This window comes from Eretmochelys imbricata, chromosome 9 (assembly GCF_965152235.1).
Source record: "Eretmochelys imbricata isolate rEreImb1 chromosome 9, rEreImb1.hap1, whole genome shotgun sequence".
In the NCBI taxonomy this organism is placed as follows: Eukaryota; Metazoa; Chordata; order Testudines; family Cheloniidae; genus Eretmochelys; species Eretmochelys imbricata.
In genome coordinates this window covers 60184795-60211688 of record NC_135580.1, presented here as the reverse complement: position 1 = coordinate 60211688, position 26894 = coordinate 60184795, and the positions used below count along the sequence as shown (strand labels likewise).

The 26894-nt window shown below is 58.9% G+C and overlaps 1 protein-coding gene across 2 annotated transcripts in view; it reads right to left on the bottom strand.

The window, feature by feature from the left end:
• Window positions 1-26894, bottom strand: part of MID2 (midline 2) — a 300175-nt gene that overhangs the window by 33763 nt on the left and 239518 nt on the right. For both annotated transcript variants that reach the window (XM_077826406.1, XM_077826405.1), the window contains exon 7: window positions 7002-7163. In XM_077826406.1, coding sequence (XP_077682532.1) covers window positions 7002-7163 — 162 coding nt within the window. The remainder of the gene's footprint in view (window positions 1-7001; window positions 7164-26894) is intronic.

Below are 26894 nucleotides of genomic sequence, written 5' to 3'. Positions count from 1 at the left end.
TAAGAGGGTGGTGAAACACTGGAATGCGTTGCCTAGGGAGGTGGTGGAATCTCCTTCCTTAGAAGTTTTTAAGGTCAGGCTTGACAAAGCCCTGGCTGGGATGATTTAACTGGGAATTGGTCCTGCTTCGAGCAGGGGGTTGGACTAGATGACCTTCAGGGGTCCCTTCCAACCCTGATATTCTATGATTCTATGATTCTATGAACTCACATCAGATTGTTTCCTGCCTGGGCTCCAATAGGAGGGTCACTGAGAACACAGGAAAGACAGATTTCAGAGTAACAGCCGTGTTAGTCTGTATTCGCAAAAAGAAAAGGAGTACTTGTGGCACCTTAGAGACTAACCAATTTATTTGAGCATGAGCTTTCGTGAGCTACAGCTCACTTCATCGGATGCATACCGTGGAAACTGCAGCAGACTTTATATATACACAGAGAATATGAAACAATACCTCCTCCCACCCCACTGTCCTGCTGGTAATAGCTTATCTAAAGTGATCATCGGGTTGGGCCATTTCCAGCACAAATCCAGGTTTTCTCACACTCCACCCCCCCACACAAATTCACTCTCCTGCTGGTGATAGCCCATCCAAAGTGACAACTCTTTACACAATGTGCATGATAATCAAGTTGGGCCATTTCCTGCACAAATCCAGGTTCTCTCACCCCCTCACCCCCCTCCCAAAAACCACACACACAAACTCACTATCCTGCTGGTAATAGCTCATCCAAAGTGACCATTCTCCCTACAATGTGCATGATAATCAAGGTGGGCCATTTCCAGCACAAATCCAGGTTTTCTCACATCCCCCCCACCCCCATACACACACAAACTCACTCTCCTGCTGGCAATAGCTCATCCAAACTGACCACTCTCCAAGTTTAAATCCAAGTTAAACCAGAACATCGGGGCGGGGGGGGGGGTAGGAAAAAACAAGAGGAAATAGGCTACCTTGCATAATGACTTAGCCACTCCCAGTCTCTATTTAAGCCTGAATTAATAGTATCCAATTTGCAAATGAATTCCAATTCAGCAGTTTCTCGCTGGAGTCTGGATTTGAAGTTTTTTTGTTTTAAGATAGCGACCTTCATGTCTGTGATTGCGTGACCAGAGAGATTGAAGTGTTCTCCGACTGGTTTATGAATGTTATAATTCTTGACATCTGATTTGTGTCCATTTACCTTCGAGACACCACTGACTTCCTGAGGAAGCTTCAATCCATCGGTGATCTTCCTGATAACACCATCCTGGCCACTATGGATGTAGAAGCCCTCTACACCAACATTCCACACAAAGATGGCTACAAGCCGTCAGGAACACTATCCCCGATAATGTCACGGCTAACCTGGTGGCTGAACTTTGTGACTTTGTCCTTACCCATAACTATTTCACATTTGGGGACAATGTATACCTTCAGATCAGCAGCACTGCTATGGGTACCCGCATGGCCCCACAGTATGCCAACATTTTTATGGCTGATTTAGAACAACGCTTCCTCAGCTCTCGTCCCCTAAAGCCCCTACTCTACTTGCGCTATATTGATGACATCTTCATCATCTGGACCCATGGAAAAGAAGCCCTTGAGGAATTCCACCATGATTTCAACAATTTCCATCCCACCACCAACCTCAGCCTGGTCCAGTCCACACAAGAGATCCACTTCCTGGACACTACAGTGCTAATAAACAATGGTCACATAAACACCACCCTATACCGGAAACCTACTGACCGCTATTCCTACCTGCATGCCTCCAGCTTTCACTCTGACCACACCACACGATCCATCGTCTACAGCCAAGCTCTGCGATACAACCGCATTTGCTCCAACCCCTCAGACAGAGACAAACACCTACAAGATCTCTGTCAAGCTTTCTTACAACTACAATACCCACCTGCAGAAGTAAAGAAACAGATTGATAGAGCCAGAAGAGTTCCCAGAAGTTACCTACTACAGGACAGGCATAACAAAGAAAATAACAGAACGCCACTAGCCGTCACCTTCAGCCCCCAACTAAAACCCCTCCAACGCATTATTAAGGATCTACAACCTATCCTAAAGGATGACCCAACACTCTCACAAATCTTGGGAGACAGGCCAGTCCTTGCCTACAGACAGCCCCGCAACCTGAAGCAAATACTCACCAACAACCACATACCACACAACAGAACCACTAACCCAGGAACTTATCCTTGCAACAAAGCCCGTTGCCAATTGTGCCCACATATCTATTCAGGGGACACCATCACAGGGCCTAATAACATCAGCCACACTATCAGAGGCTCGTTCACCTGCACATCCACCAATGTGATATATGCCATCATGTACCAGCAATGCCCCTCTGCCATGTACATTGGTCAAACTGGACAGTCTCTACGTAAAAGAATAAATGGACACAAATCAGATGTCAAGAATTATAACATTCATAAACCAGTCGGAGAACACTTCAATCTCTCTGGTCACGCAATCACAGACATGAAGGTCGCTATCTTAAAACAAAAAAACTTCAAATCCAGACTCCAGCGAGAAACTGCTGAATTGGAATTCATTTGCAAATTGGATACTATTAATTTAGGCTTAAATAGAGACTGGGAGTGGCTAAGTCATTATGCAAGGTAGCCTATTTCCTCTTGTTTTTTCCTCCCCCCCCTCCCCCCCGCCCCGATGTTTTGGTTTAACTTGGATTTAAACTTGGAGAGTGGTCAGTTTGGATGAGCTATTACCAGCAGGAGAGTGAGTTTGTGTGTGTATGGGGGTGGGGGGGATGTGAGAAAACCTGGATTTGTGCTGGAAATGGCCCACCTTGATTATCATGCACATTGTAGGGAGAATGGTCACTTTGGATGAGCTATTACCAGCAGGATAGTGAGTTTGTGTGTGTGGTTTTTGGGAGGGGGGTGAGGGGGTGAGAGAACCTGGATTTGTGCAGGAAATGGCCCAACTTGATTATCATGCACATTGTGTAAAGAGTTGTCACTTTGGATGGGCTATCACCAGCAGGAGAGTGAATTTGTGTGGGGGGGTGGAGGGTGAGAAAACCTGGATTTGTGCTGGAAATGGCCCAACCCGATGATCACTTTAGATAAGCTATTACCAGCAGGACAGTGGGGTGGGAGAAGGTATTGTTTCATATTCTCTGTGTATATATAAAGTCTGCTGCAGTTTCCACGGTATGCATCCGATGAAGTGAGCTGTAGCTCACGAAAGCTCATGCTCAAATAAATTGGTTAGTCTCTAAGGTGCCACAAGTACTCCTTTTCTTTTTACAGGAAAGACAGGCTCCCAGCTCTTCAGTTCCAGCCCAGATCCACCCCAGCCCAAGGCAGCTGGGAGCGGGCATTACAGGGAAAGTCCAGCATTGCTCCTGTAGCCCAGGGCTGGAATATGCTCATTGGCTCCATGGGCATGGCATACATGCAGTCTGGTCAGCACTGGGAGCTGTGAGAGGCCCAAGCATGCCCAGCGTGGACACAGTCTTTTGGAGATTTTACCTGCTAGAACTGAAGAAGTCTCTACTGAGCAGGTATGACCTGAGATTTTTCCAATGGCCATGTTTGGGTGAATTTTCACAGGGAACATCAAAAAGCACAGCTCTGACACAAAGGCTACTCCTGTCAAAATGGTAAGTCCCTGCTCCAAAGCATAGACATCTCAGGGAAAGGCTGCCAGGATCTTTTCACATGGGCAAAACAACTTATTTCCCCCCAGCCTTCTTCTTGGAAATGCTGGATTTTTTTAGTGAAATATTTCATAAAAGGAAGAAAAAAAAATTCAGCCTATGCCACACACGACATGAGAAATTTCAGCCCAAATGGTCAAAGCTTGGCAAAGTTAAAAGCCGCTGAAAAGAGGGTCTTATAACGAGAAGTGTTGAGCAACGCTCTCAGCCCTGCCAATCAGAATACCTTTCCCATGGTTAATATGTTGCTCTTTCTTCTCTAGATCTGTATACCAGGCTGGTGGGATCCTCACCTCTCAGTTCTCAGCTAGCAGCCCCTAGAAGAGAACTCAGTCCACTCTTTTCCCTGCGTGTCCGCTGATATACTGTACAGCCCCAAGCACATGAGAAAGGACCGGAGCAGAGATTAACATATAAGAAGAGGGAATTAGAGGGAGACTGAAGGGTAAAGTCTTCCCTCCTCCTCATGTCCTGCATGCTCTCCTCCTGCTTTGGCTGTCACCTGGCTTTCCTCCCCTTCTTTAGCAAGCCAAATCGCCATTATACCCATGCCTGATATATGCTCCTTCTCAAAGGCCCTCTCAGTATGGTACTGTGGCCACTCACAGGCGCTGTAAGAGGACACTGCCTGCATTGTGCAATATTGTTCTAGCTTCCTATGGACAATTTTTAGGCTTTACCCTCTCAGCTCCCCTGTTTACTCAAGGGCATGTAGAGTGAGTGACTGTGGCCACTATTACAAAGTTAACATTAGCCAACAGGCTCCCTGCAGTTCTTTCCCATTCTAAGCCTTGAGAAGAGCTGTGGTATCACACAGGTGAGCCTGCAAATCCTTGTGTGGTGTACGTGACTGCTGAACTCCAGGGGAGACCGCACATGGCTGCAAATCAAGCTCCATGTTAGGGGCAGTCTGGCACTCGCACAGGGAAGTGCAAAGTCCCCCAAATGCCTGTTGCCTTGCTCTCAAGGGTGCAGAGTAAATGAGGGATAGAGAGGAGCACAGACTGTCTGGAGAGACGTGCAGTCCTCATCATGCTAATGAGGTGCTTAGGCTCTCCTGCCTCTCAGCAGAAGTAACCTGGCTCTCAAGTGGCAGTGCTTTCATTAACATCATCATCCTGAACTTACGCAAAATGAGGTAGACACAGTTTGCTCAAACTTTCCAAAAACTAGGACTGACAGACATCAAGCACAGAGCACGTTAACCAAAAGAGAGGTTTAAGAGTAACAGCCGTGTTAGTCTGTATTCGCAAAAAGAAATGGAGTACTTGTGGCACCTGGAACCAAAAGAGAGATGTTCACATTTTGAACATGTGGAAACAGGTAGTTACAGTAGAAGTCTCAAGGTGACACTGAAGCTAAGGTTGGCTCCAGACAGATATTGTAGCAACATATGCAAATAATGTTTTAATGTTAATTAGCTGTTCTCTTATCCTTCGGCTGGGTTGGGGATGCATGATCATTTAAATGATCATACAATCCCAATGTTAGAGATTCATTCTGTAATATGCATAACAGTAATGCTGAGCACTTCTTATAGCACTTCTTATAGCACTCCTGCTTTACAGTTTGACAAATGTAGGAAGCTGCTACAGAGAGTGAACAATCAGAATTAAAAATATGATCCGGTATATATTTCAGTAAATCAGGTTCATCTGTAAAGCACTGCACTTAGCAGCACGCTAATATCTCTGATGACTGACACTGAATAAAACAACAAGTTGCAGCCTCCCCAGGGAGCTACTGAAACTAACCTATTTTCCTTTCTTCTGAGTAGGTTTGTCATATCAGCTCTTGGCCTGTCACGTCACCAATTTCTTATTTCCATCTTGAGTGTATTTCAAAGCAGGGAGGGTGCTTTTAAACAGCTTTGGAGGGAGGGATACATTTTTAATAAACAAAAGAGAATTAGATTGGAGTTTGTTTTTCATCAGCGTCTATCCATTCTCTGCAATGTATGGACTTTATTTAATTTCATTGTATTTAAAGTTGCCACGGTTCCATGAAAAGATTGAGGAGGTAGAAGCAATAAATCATTTCAAAAGCCTAGTCAAGTGCAGAACTCAGACATGATTGAAACATCAAGAAAAGAGAACAAAAAAGAACTCTGGGCACGTCGGGACCAGACGGAGGAATTTTATAATCATCAACAAGACATGGCCACAGATCAGGCAGCGCTGGACAAAAGCCAAGAGATAAGTCACTTGCAACTACTTTGGAAACCGACTGCCCATTCTGATATTTTGACTTTTTTTTTTGTATTACAAATCATCACTAAGCGGGATGTGTTACTGAGCTAATGGGCAATGAGGTTTGAATCCTCCCCATATCATGTTCTTCTCCACGGCCAGAGTGGATCCAGTCCTGTTCCCTTTGAAGTCAATGGGCCTATGGTCTGATCTCGCTTCCGTTTTTAGAATGTTATTAACTCTTTCCCTCCCTTCTGAGGGAATTCAAGTTGGGAGAACCAAAGTCTGAACTAACCTTTTTCTCATGTTTGTTGGCAAAGCCCATGACATTTCCCATATAGATGCTTTTCAGGTTTCTTTTCCTGATAACTCTATGATAACAAACCAGCACATGCCTCACAGTCCTCCCAAATAACCCCACAATAATAAGCCAGTGAGCAGTCTAATTCACATGAGTGACCCTCTCTTAACAAACCAGTAGACAACAAGCTCAGTGCTCAGAAGTAAGCGAGAAGTCAATTTCAAGAGGTTTGACTTTATTAAGCACCAAAAATGTGGGATGCTCATCTGCTCATTAAGAACAGGTTGTGCAACCAGATTTCTGCTACTTTCGCTTCTTGACCGAGCCAGAATTCTGGATATGGTTTGGAGAAGTGGGTTCAGAGTAGATATGAACTGACCTGAACGTTTGCCCAAATAGTCCCTGCCCCAGCGCCTAGGATTTAGACAGTATGCAACAGCTGAATGGAGGGGAAGGGACTGGGGACGACGGAACAGTAAAGACAGACGTGTTTGCATAAAGGAGCTCATGAATAACCCTACAAGAACAAACCCTACCCAACTAGCAACATGGGCGCAGCTTAGCATTCTGGGGAAACCCTAGAGACACCAGCTAGCATGCAGTGCCCAGGGCTCACATGCAATCTGGCCTTTGTGTTTTGTGCGTATGATGGGAATTAAAAACAAGTCAAGCAAGGAAACAATAAACAAAGATTTCAAGTTTCCAAAGGGTGGTTATAAGACACAGCAATTAAAGAGTTAAGGAAAATCTCAGCCATATCCTTTTAAACTCCAGGATTGATAAAGCTGCTTTTCTACTTCCCACCCAACCTGAAAAAAAAGCCCTGGCACATACTGTTTGTCTTGAGCCTGGCAGGTTCGCTGTTCCGGCTCCCAGCTTGGTTTATGGCCTTGACAAGGAAGATGTATCTGGTGCCACTCTGGAGCCCGTGCACGGTGTAGTGATTCTGTTTGATGTTGGGGACAATCATCCAGCTATCCATGGAGTTGTACAGACCTGCAGTAAAGGAGCAAGGTGTGGAGAGGAGATTTATTACCAGGTAATGGAGTCAGAGGACAAGATATAATGCAAAGGCAACACAAGCTGGTAAAGTGGAGTTCATGGACCACGCATCCTTCAGACTGATTTACTGTCTGCCCAGGAGTTAACAACAGAAACTTGCTGAAGAGGCTGAAGGAAAATTTACATAAATGATAGAAAACGGCTGCTGGGGGAATTTTTTTTATCATCACATGAAAGTGAAACTTGATAAGTCAAAACTGGCACGGCCAGGGAGTAGTGAGAAAGGGGATGCAGGCATTGCAGTCAGCCTGTCATGTTGTTATCTGGGGAAGGGATGGAGGCGAGGGCGAGAGAAAGCTTTGAACAGAAATTAAAACATAAAGATTCTTCCAGGTCCAGGCCATCTGGAAGATGAAACATCCAGCAGAGGACGCCTGGGAGAAGACAAGATAAGCCAAATACAATGAGCTGCTGATGAGACCTCACTGAGTGGGCAGACTTGATTGTTGGTCTGTCTCTGGTTTAGCACTCACATTCATTACAGCTGCTTAAAAGGGCTGCTAATGAACTCCAGGTGTAAGCTTTCCCATTAATTGCAGGAGAGCAGCACCAGTGGTCACGCCAGGAGGAGCATGCAGCTGCACCCCTGGCCTTGCCAAATGTGCAGGGTGACCGGAGAGCTCTCACAGTTTGTAATTTAATGCAGAGCGATTTGTTTATCAGACAAAAGGTCTTTGCCTGAGCTGGTTTCTAAGAACCAGTGCCTGTAAACTTAACCCACCCTCACTGCAGCCACTCCAATTAGCTTTCCCTGTCTACAGGGATTACCACTGCAACAGGGTCCAAGCAATGCTGCTAATATGCTGCGGCCTCACTGAGTCTCCTTTTCAAGTTGCCATGTAAAATGCAGATAAAATACTGGTGTGCTTGGGGACTTACATGACCAAAATGAGAAACAAATGCTTCAGGAAGTGCACCTTGGAAAGGCTGGGAGCTCTTGATGGCTTTTACTTGGTTGTAATAAATGACGGCAGTCAGGGGAATGGACTGGCAGCGACGCCCTGCGGAACATGCTCCCTGCCAGTGGAATTTCTTTAGCTGGAGGCCACCTCATGCACAGTAGTGCTTTCACCAGCCAACGTAATCCTGCCATGCTGGCGTGTCCTTTTCACTGCTCAGTGGGTTGTCGTGTTAAGAACATTGATGTGATGACCCTCCCCACGCACCCCACACGTGCCTCCCACACATGCTCAGCGTGCAAGGAGAACCCACCAGGACGGAGCTAAGAAGCATTGTCAATACAGCCGTATAGGATGGTGCTGGAAGCCTGCAGCTGCTTCCACCCTCCTGTAGAACAAAAATGTTTCCCTTGGCGACGTCCACTTCTCTCCTACACTGCTGTCCTGGCTGCAAGGGTGAATTTCCCACAACCATACACAAATTCACCAAACAGCAGTTATAGCTGTGGTCAATATTTATTCCTTTTCATTAGCCATTGCTGCTATCATTACAGGCCACGAGAGTAAAGGGCACCTGGTTCTGAGGGTGCATTCACCTCCGTACAGCAAGCCAGCACAAGGTCTATGTGCCATTGCCTAATGGCCTCTCTTGAATGAAACATGGACTTGTTCACCTCTCACAATTTCTCTCTCCTCCAGGAAGATCTTGCTGTGTCATTCAGCAAGTTGTAATGGGTGACACCACAGCGCTGTGACACAGCCTATTAAAAATAAAAGGAAATATGCCATTTGTGCTGCTTTATGATTCTAATACCTTCCCACTGGTAGTCACACCACGTACATATTACATGGGGCTTAGTGCTCACAGATTAAAAGGGGAAAGGAAGTTACAGATATAATTAATATTAATCCACGAGTGACACTACAGGCTAGTGTAACTCATACTAGCAATTTGTCACTTTGTCTCCCTCTAGTGGCTGATTCATATAAGAGATTAAAAGTCTACTAAAGCTATCAGCTCAGGGAGTTACTCAAGTAGCTCAGAAGCAGTGGAGGATTATTCTTTTAGCATTGAGGGTCCCCAGTTAGGTGGTCATTATACAGGCACATTATGTGATATCCTGTGCTAATACAGGATTACAGAGTAGCAAGGGAAAGGAAAACAGCAACATTGCATCCATGGGGGACATTCTTATTACAGATATCTGTGCTATAAGCAAGTACTAATGTCAGTTAGAGAAGAAACTGCTGCAAACAGCTGCTATAGACCAGCAGAAGTGGAGGAAACAGACAATGAAACATTCCTGGACCAATTTGAAGTACTCAGACCCATGGTCTAGGTGGATGGCAACTACCCAAGTACCATCTGTTGCATGACAGACACCCAGGCATGGGTACCAAACATGTGCCCAGGTAAATCAGAAAACAGCTTTATGACAGAGAATCCAACATAGCTCTACTTCTTATCAACAGAGAGGAACCAGCTGGGAATATGAGGATAAGAAGGAAATTTTAACCTGTGATTACAGGCTACTTGGATTCAGCTTGGTAAAGGATGGAGCACAGAATACAGCAGTACATGACTGTTAGATTTCAGGGAAGGAAATTTAGGGAATGAAGGAACCTACGAAATAGGGTGCAACAGGAGGAAGTATTTAAAAAAAATCCACGTGTACGTCTATGTGGAAGAAGTCAGGGAACTGCTCCATACCTCATACTTCATGTAGAGCAGAGTACAGTTCCTCTGAGAAACAAGAAACAAGAAAAACAGCCAAAGGGACTCCGCTTGGGATTGTGGGACAGATTGGAGGGGTAAAAAAATGGAAGAAGGAAATGGAAATTGGGCTTTTACCAATATGTTTTCAAACGACATATTGATTTCTTTCATAAACATGAGTATCAACATACTAGGACAAGCTCAATGTGAAAAGAACAGTTGGAGTTAAAAAACAATATTATCACATAGATTAGAAAACAGATTTTCATAAAGGACCACACGTAATTTGTCTGTGAGATGGGGATTATGGAACAGATTTCAACATAAACTAAAAAAGCTTCACAAAAGGGTCACAAAAATGCAAAATCCCAGGAATCAATCCACTAGCCCACCTTGGCTACGCTGATAGATCTGTGTGACGACTCTGCATGGTTGTGTTAAAAGACTGTGACTCTCACTGCTATCGCTGGCTCTCGACGTGAGGAGGCACTGGTGCTGGCTGTGTGGGAAGTGGAGGGATGGCACTGGCTGAGGATGTGAGGGGGTGATGGTGATGGCTAAGGATGTGAGGGGGTGCCGGCACTGGCTGTATGGGAGGTGGAGGGATGGCGCTGGCTCAGGGCATGAGGGGGCGCTGGTTGGGTGGGAGGTGGAGGGATGGCGCTGGCTGAGGACGTGATCCGGTGCTGGTGGTGGCTGAGGACGTGAGGGGGCACTGGTGCTAGGAGGTGGAGGGATGGCACTGGCTAAGGAGGTGAGGGGATGCAGGTGTTGGCTGAGTGGGAGGTGGAGGGACGGCATTGGCTGGGTACGTGAGGGGGCGATGGTGATGGCTGAGGATATGAGGGGGCACTGGCTGGTTGGGAGGTAGAGGGATGGTGCTGAATGAGGACGGGAGGGGGCGCTGGCTAGGTGGTAGTTGGAGGGATGGCGCTGGCTGAGGATGTGAGGGGGCGCTGGCTAGGTGAGAGGTGGAGGGATGGTGCTGAGGACGTGAGGGGGCGCAGGCACTGGCTGAGGACATGTGGGGGCGCTGGCTGGGTGGGAGGTGGAGAAATGCTGGTGGTTAAGGACGTCAGGGGGCGCAGGCGCTGGGTGGGCGGGAGGTGGAGGGATGGTGCTGAGGACGTCAGGGGGCGCAGGCGCTGGGTGGGTGGGAGGTGGAGGGATGGTGCTGAGGACGTGAGGGGGCGCAGGCGCTGGGTGGGCGGGAGGGAGAGGGATGGTGCTGAGGACGTGAGGGGGCGCAGGCGCTGGCTGGGTGGGAGGTGGAGAAATGCTGGTGGTTAAGGACGTCAGGGGGCGCAGGCGCTGGGTGGGTGGGAGGTGGAGGGATGGTGCTGAGGACGTCAGGGGGCGCAGGCGCTGGGTGGGTGGGAGGTGGAGGGATGGTGCTGAGGACGTCAGGGGGTGCAGGCGCTGGGTGGGGAGGTAGAGGGATGGTGCTGAGGACGTGAGGGGGCGCAGGTGCTGGGTGGGTGGGAGGTGGAGGGATGGTGCTGAGGACGTGAGGGGGCGCAGGCGCTGGGTGGGGAGGTAGAGGGATGGTGCTGAGGACGTGAGGGGGCGCAGGTGCTGGGTGGGTGGGAGGTGGAGGGATGGTGCTGAGGACGTGAGGGGGCGCAGGTGCTGGGTGGGTGGGAGGTGGAGGGATGGTGCTGAGGACGTGAGGGGGTGCAGGTGCTGGGTGGGTGGGAGGTGGAGGGATGGTGCTGAGGACGTCGGGGGCGCAGGCGCCGGCTGGGTGGGAGGTGGAGGGATGGTGCTGAGGACGTCAGGGGGCGCAGGCGCTGGCTGGGTGGGAGGTGGAGGGATGGTGCTGAGGACATGAGGGGGCGCAGGCGCTGGCTGGGTGGGAGGTGGAGGGATGGTGCTGAGGACGTGAGGGGGTGCAGGTGCTGGGTGGGTGGGAGGTGGAGGGATGGTGCTGAGGACGTCGGGGGCGCAGGCGCTGGCTGGGTGGGAGGTGGAGGGATGGTGCTGAGGACGTGAGGGGGCGCAGGCGCTGGCTGGGTGGGAGGTGGAGGGATGGTGCTGAGGACGTGAGGGGGCGCAGGCGCCGGCTGGGTGGGAGGGAGAGGGATGGTGCTGAGGACGTGAGGGGGCGCAGGCGCTGGCTGGGTGGGAGGTGGAGGGATGGTGCTGAGGACGTGAGGGGGCGCAGGCGCTGGGTGGGCGGGAGGGAGAGGGATGGTGCTGAGGACGTGAGGGGGCGCAGGCGCTGGCTGGGTGGGAGGTGGAGGGATGATGCTGAGGACGTGAGGGGGCGCAGGCGCTGGGTGGGCGGGAGGGAGAGGGATGGTGCTGAGGACGTGAGGGGGCGCAGGCGCTGGCTGGGTGGGAGGTGGAGGGATGGTGCTGAGGACGTGAGGGGGCGCAGGCGCTGGCTGGGTGGGAGGTGGAGGGATGGTGCTGAGGACGTGAGGGGGCGCAGGCGCCGGCTGGGTGGGAGGGAGAGGGATGGTGCTGAGGACGTGAGGGGGCGCAGGCGCTGGCTGGGTGGGAGGTGGAGGGATGGTGCTGAGGACGTGAGGGGGCGCAGGCGCTGGGTGGGCGGGAGGGAGAGGGATGGTGCTGAGGACGTGAGGGGGCGCAGGCGCTGGCTGGGTGGGAGGTGGAGGGATGATGCTGAGGACGTGAGGGGGCGCAGGCGCTGGGTGGGCGGGAGGGAGAGGGATGGTGCTGAGGACGTGAGGGGGCGCAGGCGCTGGCTGGGTGGGAGGTGGAGGGATGGTGCTGAGGACGTGAGGGGGCGCAGGCGCTGGCTGGGTGGGAGGTGGAGGGATGGTGCTGAGGACGTGAGGGGGCGCAGGCGCTGGGTGGGTGGGAGGTGGAGGGATGGTGCTGAGGACGTCAGGGGGCGCAGGCGCCGGCTGGGTGGGAGGTGGAGGGATGGTGCTGAGGACGTGAGGGGGCGCAGGCGCTGGCTGGGTGGGAGGTGGAGGGATGGTGCTGAGGACGTCAGGGGGCGCAGGCGCTGGCTGGGTGGGAGGTGGAGGGATGGTGCTGAGGACGTCAGGGGGCGCAGGCGCTGGCTGGGTGGGAGGTGGAGGGATGGTGCTGAGGACGTGAGGGGGCGCAGGCGCTGGCTGGGTGGGAGGTGGAGGGATGGTGCTGAGGACGTCAGGGGGCGCAGGCGCTGGGTGGGTGGGAGGTAGAGGGATGGTGCTGAGGACGTGAGGGGGCGCAGGCGCTGGGTGGGCGGGAGGGAGAGGGATGGTGCTGAGGACGTGAGGGGGCACAGGCGCTGGGTGGGTGGGAGGTGGAGGGATGGTGCTGAGGACGTGAGGGGGCGCAGGCGCTGGCTGGGTGGGAGGTGGAGGGATGGTGCTGAGGACGTGAGGGGGCGCAGGCGCTGGCTGGGCGGGAGGTGGAGGGATGGTGCTGAGGACGTGAGGGGGCGCAGGCGCTGGCTGGGTGGGAGGTAGGGGGATGGTGCTGAGGACGTGAGGGGGCGCAGGCGCTGGCTGGGCGGGAGGTGGAGGGATGGTGCTGAGGACGTGAGGGGGCGCAGGCGCTGGCTGGGTGGGAGGTGGAGGGATGGTGCTGAGGACGTGAGGGGGCGCAGGCGCTGGCTGGGTGGGAGGTGGAGGGATGGTGCTGAGGATGTGAGGGGGTGCAGGCACTGGCTGAGGACATGCGGGGGTGCTGGCTGGGTGGAAGGTGGAGATATGCTGGTGGTTAAGGACGTGAGGGGGCGCAGACGCTGGCTGGGTGGGAGGTAGAGGGATGGACTATAAGGTGGACAGAAAGCTGGCTAGATTGTCGGGCTCAACGGGTAGTGATCAATGGCTCCATGTCTAGTTGGCAGCCGGTGTCAAGTGGAGTGCCCCAGGGGTCGGTCCTGGGGCCGGTTTTGTTCAATATCTTCATAAATGATCTGGAGGATGGTGTGGATTGCACTCTCAGCAAATTTGCGGATGATACTAAACTGGGAGGAGTGGTAGATATGCTGGAGGGGAGGGATAGGATACAGAAGGACCTAGACAAATTGGAGGATTGGGCCAAAAGAAATCTGATGAGGTTCAACAAGGATAAGTGCAGGGTCCTGCACTTAGGATGGAAGAATCCAATGCACCGTTACAGACTAGGGACCGAATGGCTAGGCAGCAGTTCTGCGGAAAAGGACCTAGGGGTGACAGTGGACGAGAAGCTGGATATGAGTCAGCAGTGTGCCCTTGTTGCCAAGAAGGCCAATGGCATTTTGGGATGTATAAGTAGGGGCATAGCGAGCAGATCGAGGGACGTGATCGTCCCCCTCTATTCGACATTGGTGAGGCCTCATCTGGAGTACTGTGTCCAGTTTTGGGCCCCACACTACAAGTAGGATGTGGATAAATTGGAGAGAGTCCAGCGAAGGGCAACAAAAATGATTAGGGGTCTAGAACACATGACTTATGAGGAGAGACTGAGGGAACTGGGATTGTTTAGCCTGCAGAAGAGAAGAATGAGGGGGGATTTGATAGCTGCTTTCAACTACCTGAAAGGGGGTTCCAAAGAGGATGGCTCTAGACTGTTCTCAATGGTAGCAGAGGACAGGACAAGGAGTAATGGTCTCAAGTTGCAGTGGGGGAGGTTTAGGTTGGATATTAGGAAAAACTTTTTCACTAAGAGGGTGGTGAAACACTGGAATGCGTTACCTAGGGAGGTGGTGGAATCTCCTTCCTTAGAGGTTTTTAAGGTCAGGCTTGACAAAGCCCTGGCTGGGATGATTTAACTGGGAATTGGTCCTGCTTCGAGCAGGGGGTTGGACTAGATGACCTTCAGGGGTCCCTTCCAACCCTGATATTCTATGATTCTATGGTGCTGAGGACGTGAGGGGGCGCAGGCGCCGGCTGGGTGGGAGGTGGAGGGATGGTGCTGAGGACGTCAGGGGGCGCAGGCGCTGGCTGGGTGGGAGGTGGAGGGATGGTGCTGAGGACGTCAGGGGGCGCAGGCGCCGGCTGGGTGGGAGGTGGAGGGATGGTGCTGAGGACGTGAGGGGGCGCAGGCGCTGGCTGGGTGGGAGGTGGAGGGATGGTGCTGAGGACGTGAGGGGGTGCAGGCGCTGGGTGGGTGGGAGGTGGAGGGATGGTGCTGAGGACGTCAGGGGGCGCAGGCGCTGGCTGGGTGGGAGGTGGAGGGATGGTGCTGAGGACGTCAGGGGGCGCAGGCGCTGGCTGGGTGGGAGGTGGAGGGATGGTGCTGAGGACGTCGGGGGCGCAGGCGCTGGGTGGGTGGGAGGTGGAGGGATGGTGCTGAGGACGTCAGGGGGCGCAGGCGCTGGGTGGGCGGGAGGTGGAGGGATGGTGCTGAGGACGTGAGGGGGTGCAGGCGCTGGCTGGGTGGGAGGTGGAGGGATGGTGCTGAGGACGTGAGGGGGCGCAGGCGCTGGCTGGGTGGGAGGTGGAGGGATGGTGCTGAGGACGTCAGGGGGCGCAGGCGCCGGCTGGGTGGGAGGTGGAGGGATGGTGCTGAGGACGTGAGGGGGCGCAGGCGCTGGCTGGGTGGGAGGTAGGGGGATGATGCTGAGGACGTGAGGGGGCGCAGGCGCTGGCTGGGTGGGAGGTGGAGGGATGGTGCTGAGGACGTGAGGGGGTGCAGGCGCCGGCTGGGTGGGAGGTGGAGGGATGGTGCTGAGGACGTGAGGGGGTGCAGGCGCTGGCTGGGCGGGAGGTGGAGGGATGGTGCTGAGGACGTCAGGGGGCGCAGGCGCTGGCTGGGTGGGAGGGAGAGGGATGGTGCTGAGGACGTCGGGGGCGCAGGCGCTGGCTGGGTGGGAGGTGGAGGGATGGTGCTGAGGACGTGAGGGGGCGCAGGCGCTGGCTGGGTGGGAGGGAGAGGGATGGTGCTGAGGACGTGAGGGGGCGCAGGCGCCGGCTGGGTGGGAGGTAGGGGGATGGTGCTGAGGACGTGAGGGGGTGCAGGCGCTGGGTGGGCGGGAGGTGGAGGGATGGTGCTGAGGACGTCAGGGGGCGCAGGCGCCGGCTGGGTGGGAGGTGGAGGGATGGTGCTGAGGACGTCGGGGGCGCAGGCGCTGGCTGGGTGGGAGGTGGAGGGATGGTGCTGAGGACGTGAGGGGGCGCAGGCGCTGGCTGGGTGGGAGGGAGAGGGATGGTGCTGAAGACGTGAGGGGGCGCAGGCGCCGGCTGGGTGGGAGGGAGAGGGATGGTGCTGAGGACGTGAGGGGGCGCAGGCGCTGGCTGGGTGGGAGGTGGAGGGATGGTGCTGAGGACGTGAGGGGGCGCAGGCGCTGGCTGGGTGGGAGGTGGAGGGATGGTGCTGAGGACGTCAGGGGGTGCAGGCGCTGGGTGGGTGGGAGGTGGAGGGATGGTGCTGAGGACGTGAGGGGGCGCAGGCGCTGGCTGGGTGGGAGGTGGAGGGATGGTGCTGAGGACGTCAGGGGGTGCAGGCGCTGGGTGGGTGGGAGGTGGAGGGGTGGTGCTGAGGACGTCAGGGGGCGCAGGCGCTGGCTGGGCGGGAGGTGGAGGGATGGTGCTGAGGACGTCGGGGGCGCAGGCGCTGGCTGGGTGGGAGGTGGAGGGATGGTGCTGAGGACGTGAGGGGGCGCAGGCGCTGGCTGGGTGGGAGGGAGAGGGATGGTGCTGAGGACGTGAGGGGGCGCAGGCGCTGGGTGGGTGGGAGGTGGAGGGATGGTGCTGAGGACGTCAGGGGGCGCAGGCGCTGGGTGGGCGGGAGGTGGAGGGATGGTGCTGAGGACGTGAGGGGGCGCAGGCGCTGGCTGGGTGGGAGGTGGAGGGATGGTGCTGAGGACGTGAGGGGGCGCAGGCGCTGGCTGGGTGGGAGGTGGAGGGATGGTGCTGAGGACGTGAGGGGGTGCAGGCGCTGGCTGGGTGGGAGGGAGAGGGATGGTGCTGAGGACGTGAGGGGGCGCAGGCGCTGGCTGGGTGGGAGGGAGAGGGATGGTGCTGAGGACGTGAGGGGGCGCAGGCGCTGGCTGGGCGGGAGGTGGAGGGATGGTGCTGAGGACGTCAGGGGGCGCAGGCGCTGGCTGGGTGGGAGGTAGGGGGATGGTGCTGAGGACGTCAGGGGGCGCAGGCGCTGGCTGGGTGGGAGGGAGAGGGATGGTGCTGAGGACGTGAGGGGGTGCAGGCGCTGGCTGGGCGGGAGGTGGAGGGATGGTGCTGAGGACGTCAGGGGGCGCAGGCGCTGGCAGGGTGGGAGGGAGAGGGATGGTGCTGAGGACGTGAGGGGGCGCAGGCGCTGGGTGGGTGGGAGGGGGATGGTGCTGAGGACGTCAGGGGGCGCAGGCGCTGGGTGGGAGGTAGGGGGATGGTGCTGAGGACGTCAGGGGGCGCAGGCGCTGGCTGGGTGGGAGGTAGGGGGATGGTGCTGAGGACGTCAGGGGGCGCAGGCGCTGGCTGGGTGGGAGGGAGAGGGATGGTGCTGAGGACGTGAGGGGGCGCAGGCGCTGGCTGGGCGGGAGGTGGAGGGATGGTGCTGAGGACGTCAGGGGGCGCAGGCGCTGGCAGGGTGGGAGGTGGAGGGATGGTGCTGAGGACGTGAGGGGGCGCAGGCGCTGGGTGGGTGGGAGGTGGAGGGATGGTGCTGAGGACGTCAGGGGGCGCAGGCGCCGGCTGGGTGGGAGGTGGAGGGATGGTGCTGAGGACGTGAGGGGGTGCAGGCGCTGGGTGGGTGGGAGGGGGAGGGATGGTGCTGAGGACGTCGGGGGCGCAGGCGCTGGCTGGGTGGGAGGTGGAGGGATGGTGCTGAGGACGTGAGGGGGCGCAGGCGCTGGCTGGGTGGGAGGGAGAGGGATGGTGCTGAGGACGTCAGGGGGCGCAGGCGCTGGCTGGGTGGGAGGGAGAGGGATGGTGCTGAGGACGTGAGGGGGCGCAGGCGCTGGCTGGGTGGGAGGGAGAGGGATGGTGCTGAGGACGTCAGGGGGCGCAGGCGCTGGGTGGGAGGTAGGGGGATGGTGCTGAGGACGTCAGGGGGCGCAGGCGCTGGCAGGGTGGGAGGTGGAGGGATGGTGCTGAGGACGTCAGGGGGCGCAGGCGCCGGCTGGGTGGGAGGTGGAGGGATGGTGCTGAGGACGTCAGGGGGCGCAGGCGCTGGCTGGGTGGGAGGTGGAGGGATGGTGCTGAGGACGTGAGGGGGCGCAGGCGCTGGGTGGGTGGGAGGTGGAGGGATGGTGCTGAGGACGTCAGGGGGCGCAGGCGCTGGCTGGGTGGGAGGGAGAGGGATGGTGCTGAGGACGTCGGGGGCGCAGGCGCTGGCTGGGCGGGAGGTGGAGGGATGGTGCTGAGGACGTCGGGGGCGCAGGTGCTGGCTGGGTGGGAGGTGGAGGGATGGTGCTGAGGACGTGAGGGGGCGCAGGCGCTGGCTGGGTGGGAGGTAGGGGGATGGTGCTGAGGACGTGAGGGGGCGCAGGCGCTGGCTGGGTGGGAGGGAGAGGGATGGTGCTGAGGACGTGAGGGGGCACAGGCGCTGGCTGGGCGGGAGGTAGAGGGATGGTGCTGAGGACGTGAGGGGGCACAGGCGCTGGCTGGGTGGGCGGGAGGTGGAGGGATGGTGCTGAGGACGTGAGGGGGCGCAGGCGCTGGCTGGGTGGGAGGTGGAGGGATGGTGCTGAGGACGTGAGGGGGCACAGGCGCTGGCTGGGTGGGAGGTAGGGGGATGGTGCTGAGGACGTGAGGGGGCGCAGGCGCTGGCTGGGTGGGCGGGAGGTGGAGGGATGGTGCTGAGGACGTGAGGGGGCGCAGGCGCTGGCTGGGTGGGAGGTGGAGGGATGGTGCTGAGGACGTGAGGGGGCGCAGGCGCTGGCTGGGTGGGAGGTGGAGGGATGGTGCTGAGGATGTGAGGGGGTGCAGGCACTGGCTGAGGACATGCGGGGGTGCTGGCTGGGTGGAAGGTGGAGATATGCTGGTGGTTAAGGACGTGAGGGGGCGCAGACGCTGGCTGGGTGGGAGGTAGAGGGATGGACTATAAGGTGGACAGAAAGCTGGCTAGATTGTCGGGCTCAACGGGTAGTGATCAATGGCTCCATGTCTAGTTGGCAGCCGGTGTCAAGTGGAGTGCCCCAGGGGTCGGTCCTGGGGCCGGTTTTGTTCAATATCTTCATAAATGATCTGGAGGATGGTGTGGATTGCACTCTCAGCAAATTTGCGGATGATACTAAACTGGGAGGAGTGGTAGATACGCTGGAGGGGAGGGATAGGATACAGAAGGACCTAGACAAATTGGAGGATTGGGCCAAAAGAAATCTGATGAGGTTCAACAAGGATAAGTGCAGGGTCCTGCACTTAGGATGGAAGAATCCAATGCACCGTTACAGACTAGGGACCGAATGGCTAGGCAGCAGTTCTGCGGAAAAGGACCTAGGGGTGACAGTGGACGAGAAGCTGGATATGAGTCAGCAGTGTGCCCTTGTTGCCAAGAAGGCCAATGGCATTTTGGAATGTATAAGTAGGGGCATAGCGAGCAGATCGAGGGACGTGATCGTTCCCCTCTATTCGACATTGGTGAGGCCTCATGTGGAGTACTGTGTCCAGTTTTGGCCCCACACTACAAGAAGGATGTGGATAAATTGGAGAGAGTCCAGCGAAGGGCAACAAAAATGATTAGGGGTCTAGAACACATGACTTATGAGGAGAGGCTGAGGGAACTGGGATTGTTTAGCCTGCAGAAGAGAAGAATGAGGGGGGATTTGATAGCTGCTTTCAACTACCTGAAAGGGGGTTCCAAAGAGGATGGCTCTAGACTGTTCTCAATGGTAGCAGAGGACAGGACAAGGAGTAATGGTCTCAAGTTGCAGTGGGGGAGGTTTAGGTTGGATATTAGGAAAAACTTTTTCACTAAGAGGGTGGTGAAACACTGGAATGCGTTACCTAGGGAGGTGGTGGAATCTCCTTCCTTAGAGGTTTTTAAGGTCAGGCTTGACAAAGCCCTGGCTGGGATGATTTAACTGGGAATTGGTCCTGCTTCGAGCAGGGGGTTGGACTAGATGGCCTTCAGGGGTCCCTTCCAACCCTGATATTCTATGATTCTATGGTGCTGAGGACGTGAGGGGGCGCAGGCGCCGGCTGGGTGGGAGGTGGAGGGATGGTGCTGAGGACGTCAGGGGGCGCAGGCGCTGGGTGGGCGGGAGGTGGAGGGATGGTGCTGAGGACGTCAGGGGGCGCAGGCGCCGGCTGGGTGGGAGGTGGAGGGATGGTGCTGAGGACGTCAGGGGGCGCAGGCGCTGGGTGGGCGGGAGGTGGAGGGATGGTGCTGAGGACGTGAGGGGGCGCAGGCGCCGGCTGGGTGGGAGGTGGAGGGATGGTGCTGAGGACGTCAGGGGGCGCAGGCGCTGGCTGGGTGGGAGGTGGAGGGATGGTGCTGAGGACGTGAGGGGGTGCAGGCGCTGGGTGGGTGGGAGGTGGAGGGATGGTGCTGAGGACGTCAGGGGGCGCAGGCGCCGGCTGGGTGGGAGGTGGAGGGATGGTGCTGAGGACGTCAGGGGGCGCAGGCGCTGGGTGGGCGGGAGGTGGAGGGATGGTGCTGAGGACGTCAGGGGGCGCAGGCGCCGGCTGGGTGGGAGGTGGAGGGATGGTGCTGAGGACGTGAGGGGGCGCAGGCGCTGGGTGGGTGGGAGGTGGAGGGATGGTGCTGAGGACGTCAGGGGGCGCAGGCGCTGGCTGGGTGGGAGGTGGAGGGATGGTGCTGAGGACGTCAGGGGGCGCAGGCGCTGGGTGGGCGGGAGGTGGAGGGATGGTGCTGAGGACGTGAGGGGGCGCAGGCGCCGGCTGGGTGGGAGGTGGAGGGATGGTGCTGAGGACGTCAGGGGGCGCAGGCGCTGGCTGGGTGGGAGGTGGAGGGATGGTGCTGAGGACGTCAGGGGGCGCAGGCGCTGGCTGGGTGGGCGGGAGGTGGAGGGATGGTGCTGAGGACGTCAGGGGGCGCAGGCGCTGGGTGGGTGGGAGGTGGAGGGGTGGTGCTGAGGACGTGAGGGGGCGCAGGCGCTGGCTGGGTGGGAGGTGGAGGGATGGTGCTGAGGACGTGAGGGGGCGCAGGCGCTGGGTGGGTGGGAGGTGGAGGGATGGTGCTGAGGACGTCGGGGGCGCAGGCGCTGGCTGGGTGGGAGGGAGAGGGATGGTGCTGAGGACGTGAGGGGGCGCAGGCGCTGGCTGGGCGGGAGGTGGAGGGATGGTGCTGAGGACGTGAGGGGGTGCAGGCGCTGGGTGGGTGGGAGGTGGAGGGATGGTGCTGAGGACGTCAGGGGGCGCAGGCGCTGGGTGGGCGGGAGGTGGAGGGATGGTGCTGAGGACGTCAGGGGGCGCAGGCGCTGGCTGGGTGGGAGGTGGAGGGATGGTGCTGAGGACGTCAGGGGGCGCAGGCGCTGGCTGGGTGGGAGGTGGAGGGATGGTGCTGAGGACGTCGGGGGCGCAGGCGCTGGGTGGGTGGGAGGTGGAGGGATGGTGCTGAGGACGTCAGGGGGCGCAGGCGCTGGGTGGGTGGGAGGGGGAGGCATGGTGCTGAGGACGTCGGGGGCGCAGGCGCTGGCTGGGTGGGAGGTGGAGGGATGGTGCTGAGGACGTCGGGGGTGCAGGCGCCGGCTGGGTGGGAGGTGGAGGGATGGTGCTGAGGACGTGAGGGGGCGCAGGCGCTGGCTGGGTGGGAGGTGGAGGGGTGGTGCTGAGGACGTGAGGGGGTGCAGGCGCTGGCTGGGCGGGAGGTGGAGGGATGGTGCTGAGGACGTGAGGGGGCGCAGGCGCTGGCTGGGTGGGAGGGAGAGGGATGGTGCTGAGGACGTCAGGGGGCGCAGGCGCTGGCTGGGTGGGAGGTGGAGGGATGGTGCTGAGGACGTGAGGGGGCGCAGGCGCTGGCTGGGTGGGAGGGAGAGGGATGGTGCTGAGGACGTGAGGGGGTGCAGGCGCCGGCTGGGTGGGAGGTGGAGGGATGGTGCTGAGGACGTGAGGGGGTGCAGGCGCCGGCTGGGTGGGAGGTGGAGGGATGGTGCTGAGGACGTGAGGGGGTGCAGGCGCCGGCTGGGTGGGAGGTGGAGGGATGGTGCTGAGGACGTGAGGGGGCGCAGGCGCTGGCTGGGTGGGAGGTAGGGGGATGATGCTGAGGACGTGAGGGGGCGCAGGCGCTGGCTGGGTGGGAGGGAGAGGGATGGTGCTGAGGACGTGAGGGGGCGCAGGCGCCGGCTGGGTGGGAGGTGGAGGGATGGTGCTGAGGACGTGAGGGGGCGCAGGCGCTGGCTGGGTGGGAGGTAGGGGGATGATGCTGAGGACGTGAGGGGGCGCAGGCGCTGGGTGGGTGGGAGGTGGAGGGATGGTGCTGAGGACGTCGGGGGCGCAGGCGCTGGCTGGGTGGGAGGTGGAGGGATGGTGCTGAGGACGTGAGGGGGCGCAGGCGCTGGCTGGGTGGGAGGTAGGGGGATGGTGCTGAGGACGTGAGGGGGCACAGGCGCCGGCTGGGTGGGAGGTAGGGGGATGGTGCTGAGGACGTGAGGGGGTGCAGGCGCTGGGTGGGTGGGAGGGAGAGGGATGGTGCTGAGGACGTGAGGGGGCGCAGGCGCCGGCTGGGTGGGGAGGTGGAGGGATGGTGCTGAGGACGTGAGGGGGCGCAGGCGCTGGGTGGGCGGGAGGTGGAGGGATGGTGCTGAGGACGTGAGGGGGCGCAGGCGCTGGCTGGGTGGGAGGTGGAGGGATGGTGCTGAGGACGTCAGGGGGCGCAGGCGCTGGCTGGGTGGGAGGGAGAGGGATGGTGCTGAGGACGTGAGGGGGCGCAGGCGCTGGGTGGGTGGGAGGTGGAGGGATGGTGCTGAGGACGTCAGGGGGCGCAGGCGCTGGCTGGGTGGGAGGTAGAGGGATGGTGCTGAGGACGTGAGGGGGCGCAGGCGCTGGGTGGGTGGGAGGTGGAGGGATGATGCTGAGGACGTGAGGGGGCGCAGGCGCTGGCTGGGTGGGAGGGAGAGGGATGGTGCTGAGGACGTGAGGGGGCGCAGGCGCTGGCTGGGTGGGAGGTGGAGGGATGGTGCTGAGGACGTCGGGGGCGCAGGCGCTGGCTGGGTGGGAGGTGGAGGGATGGTGCTGAGGACGTGAGGGGGTGCAGGCGCTGGGTGGGTGGGAGGTGGAGGGATGGTGCTGAGGATGTGAGGGGGTGCAGGCGCTGGGTGGGTGGGAGGTGGAGGGATGGTGCTGAGGATGTGAGGGGGTGCAGGCACTGGCTGAGGACATGCGGGGGTGCTGGCTGGGTGGAAGGTGGAGATATGCTGGTGGTTAAGGACGTGAGGGGGCGCAGACGCTGGCTGGGTGGGAGGTAGAGGGATGGACTATAAGGTGGACAGAAAGCTGGCTAGATTGTCGGGCTCAACGGGTAGTGATCAATGGCTCCATGTCTAGTTGGCAGCCGGTGTCAAGTGGAGTGCCCCAGGGGTCGGTCCTGGGGCCGGTTTTGTTCAATATCTTCATAAATGATCTGGAGGATGGTGTGGATTGCACTCTCAGCAAATTTGCGGATGATACTAAACTGGGAGGAGTGGTAGATACGCTGGAGGGGAGGGATAGGATACAGAAGGACCTAGACAAATTGGAGGATTGGGCCAAAAGAAATCTGATGAGGTTCAACAAGGATAAGTGCAGGGTCCTGCACTTAGGATGGAAGAATCCAATGCACCGTTACAGACTAGGGACCGAATGGCTAGGCAGCAGTTCTGCGGAAAAGGACCTAGGGGTGACAGTGGACGAGAAGCTGGATATGAGTCAGCAGTGTGCCCTTGTTGCCAAGAAGGCCAATGGCATTTTGGAATGTATAAGTAGGGGCATAGCGAGCAGATCGAGGGACGTGATCGTTCCCCTCTATTCGACATTGGTGAGGCCTCATGTGGAGTACTGTGTCCAGTTTTGGCCCCACACTACAAGAAGGATGTGGATAAATTGGAGAGAGTCCAGCGAAGGGCAACAAAAATGATTAGGGGTCTAGAACACATGACTTATGAGGAGAGGCTGAGGGAACTGGGATTGTTTAGCCTGCAGAAGAGAAGAATGAGGGGGGATTTGATAGCTGCTTTCAACTACCTGAAAGGGGGTTCCAAAGAGGATGGCTCTAGACTGTTCTCAATGGTAGCAGAGGACAGGACAAGGAGTAATGGTCTCAAGTTGCAGTGGGGGAGGTTTAGGTTGGATATTAGGAAAAACTTTTTCACTAAGAGGGTGGTGAAACACTGGAATGCGTTACCTAGGGAGGTGGTGGAATCTCCTTCCTTAGAGGTTTTTAAGGTCAGGCTTGACAAAGCCCTGGCTGGGATGATTTAACTGGGAATTGGTCCTGCTTCGAGCAGGGGGTTGGACTAGATGACCTTCAGGGGTCCCTTCCAACCCTGATATTCTATGATTCTATGGTGCTGAGGACGTGAGGGGGCGCAGGCGCTGGCTGGGTGGGAGGTGGAGGGATGGTGCTGAGGACGTCGGGGGCGCAGGCGCCGGCTGGGTGGGAGGTGGAGGGATGGTGCTGAGGACGTGAGGGGGCGCAGGCGCTGGCTGGGTGGGAGGTGGAGGGATGGTGCTGAGGACGTGAGGGGGCGCAGGCGCTGGCTGGGTGGGAGGTGGAGGGATGGTGCTGAGGACGTGAGGGGGTGCAGGCGCTGGCTGGGTGGGAGGTGGAGGGATGGTGCTGAGGACGTGAGGGGGTGCAGGCGCTGGCTGGGTGGGAGGTGGAGGGATGGTGCTGAGGACGTGAGGGGGCGCAGGCGCCGGCTGGGTGGGAGGTGGAGGGATGGTGCTGAGGACGTCAGGGGGCGCAGGCGCCGGCTGGGTGGGAGGTGGAGGGGTGGTGCTGAGGACGTCAGGGGGCGCAGGCGCTGGCTGGGCGGGAGGTGGAGGGATGGTGCTGAGGACGTCAGGGGGTGCAGGCGCCGGCTGGGTGGGAGGTGGAGGGATGGTGCTGAGGACGTCAGGGGGCGCAGGCGCTGGCTGGGTGGGAGGGAGAGGGATGGTGCTGAGGACGTCAGGGGGCGCAGGCGCTGGGTGGGTGGGAGGTGGAGGGATGGTGCTGAGGACGTGAGGGGGCGCAGGCGCCGGCTGGGTGGGAGGGAGAGGGATGGTGCTGAGGACGTCAGGGGGCGCAGGCGCTGGGTGGGTGGGAGGTGGAGGGATGGTGCTGAGGACGTGAGGGGGCGCAGGCGCTGGCTGGGTGGGAGGTGGAGGGATGGTGCTGAGGACGTCGGGGGCGCAGGCGCTGGCTGGGTGGGAGGTGGAGGGATGGTGCTGAGGACGTCAGGGGGCGCAGGCGCCGGCTGGGTGGGAGGTGGAGGGATGGTGCTGAGGACGTGAGGGGGCGCAGGCGCTGGGTGGGTGGGAGGTGGAGGGATGGTGCTGAGGACGTGAGGGGGCGCAGGCGCTGGCTGGGCGGGAGGTGGAGGGATGGTGCTGAGGACGTCAGGGGGCGCAGGCGCTGGGTGGGTGGGAGGTGGAGGGATGGTGCTGAGGACGTGAGGGGGCGCAGGCGCTGGCTGGGCGGGAGGTGGAGGGATGGTGCTGAGGACGTGAGGGGGCGCAGGCGCTGGCTGGGTGGGAGGGGGAGGGATGGTGCTGAGGACGTCAGGGGGCGCAGGCGCTGGCTGGGTGGGAGGGAGAGGGATGGTGCTGAGGACGTCAGGGGGTGCAGGCGCTGGGTGGGTGGGAGGTAGAGGGATGGTGCTGAGGACGTGAGGGGGTGCAGGCGCTGGGTGGGGAGGTAGAGGGATGGTGCTGAGGACGTGAGGGGGCGCAGGCGCCGGCTGGGTGGGAGGGAGAGGGATGGTGCTGAGGACGTGAGGGGGTGCAGGCGCTGGGTGGGCGGGAGGTGGAGGGATGGTGCTGAGGACGTGAGGGGGCGCAGGCGCCGGCTGGGTGGGAGGTGGAGGGATGGTGCTGAGGACGTGAGGGGGCGCAGGCGCTGGCTGGGTGGGAGGTGGAGGGATGATGCTGAGGACGTGAGGGGGCGCAGGCGCTGGCTGGTTGGGAGGTGGAGGGATGGTGCTGAGGACGTCAGGGGGCGCAGGCGCCGGCTGGGTGGGAGGTGGAGGGATGGTGCTGAGGACGTGAGGGGGCGCAGGCGCCGGCTGGTTGGGAGGTGGAGGGATGGTGCTGAGGACGTCAGGGGGCGCAGGCGCCGGCTGGGTGGGAGGTGGAGGGATGGTGCTGAGGACGTGAGGGGGCGCAGGCGCCGGCTGGGTGGGAGGTGGAGGGATGGTGCTGAGGACGTGAGGGGGCGCAGGCGCCGGCTGGGTGGGAGGTGGAGGGATGGTGCTGAGGACGTGAGGGGGCGCAGGCGCTGGCTGGGTGGGAGGTAGAGGGATGGTGCTGAGGACGTGAGGGGGCGCAGGCGCCGGCTGGGTGGGAGGTGGAGGGATGGTGCTGAGGACGTGAGGGGGCACAGGCGCTGGGTGGGTGGGAGGTGGAGGGATGGTGCTGAGGACGTGAGGGGGCGCAGGCGCTGGCTGGGTGGGAGGGAGAGGGATGGTGCTGAGGACGTGAGGGGGTGCAGGCGCTGGCTGGGTGGGAGGTGGAGGGATGGTGCTGAGGACGTGAGGGGGCGCAGGCGCTGGCTGGGTGGGAGGTGGAGGGATGATGCTGAGGACGTGAGGGGGCGCAGGCGCCGGCTGGGTGGGAGGTGGAGGGATGGTGCTGAGGACGTGAGGGGGCGCAGGCGCCGGCTGGTTGGGAGGTGGAGGGATGGTGCTGAGGACGTCAGGGGGCGCAGGCGCCGGCTGGGTGGGAGGTGGAGGGATGGTGCTGAGGATGTGAGGGGGCGCAGGCGCTGGGTGGGTGGGAGGTGGAGGGATGGTGCTGAGGACGTGAGGGGGCGCAGGCGCTGGCTGGGTGGGAGGTAGAGGGATGGTGCTGAGGACGTGAGGGGGCGCAGGCGCTGGCTGGGCGGGAGGTGGAGGGATGGTGCTGAGGACGTGAGGGGGCGCAGGCGCTGGCTGGGTGGGAGGTGGAGGGATGGTGCTGAGGACGTGAGGGGGCGCAGGCGCTGGCTGGGCGGGAGGTGGAGGGATGGTGCTGAGGACGTGAGGGGGCGCAGGCGCTGGCTGGGTGGGAGGTAGAGGGATGGTGCTGAGGACGTGAGGGGGCGCAG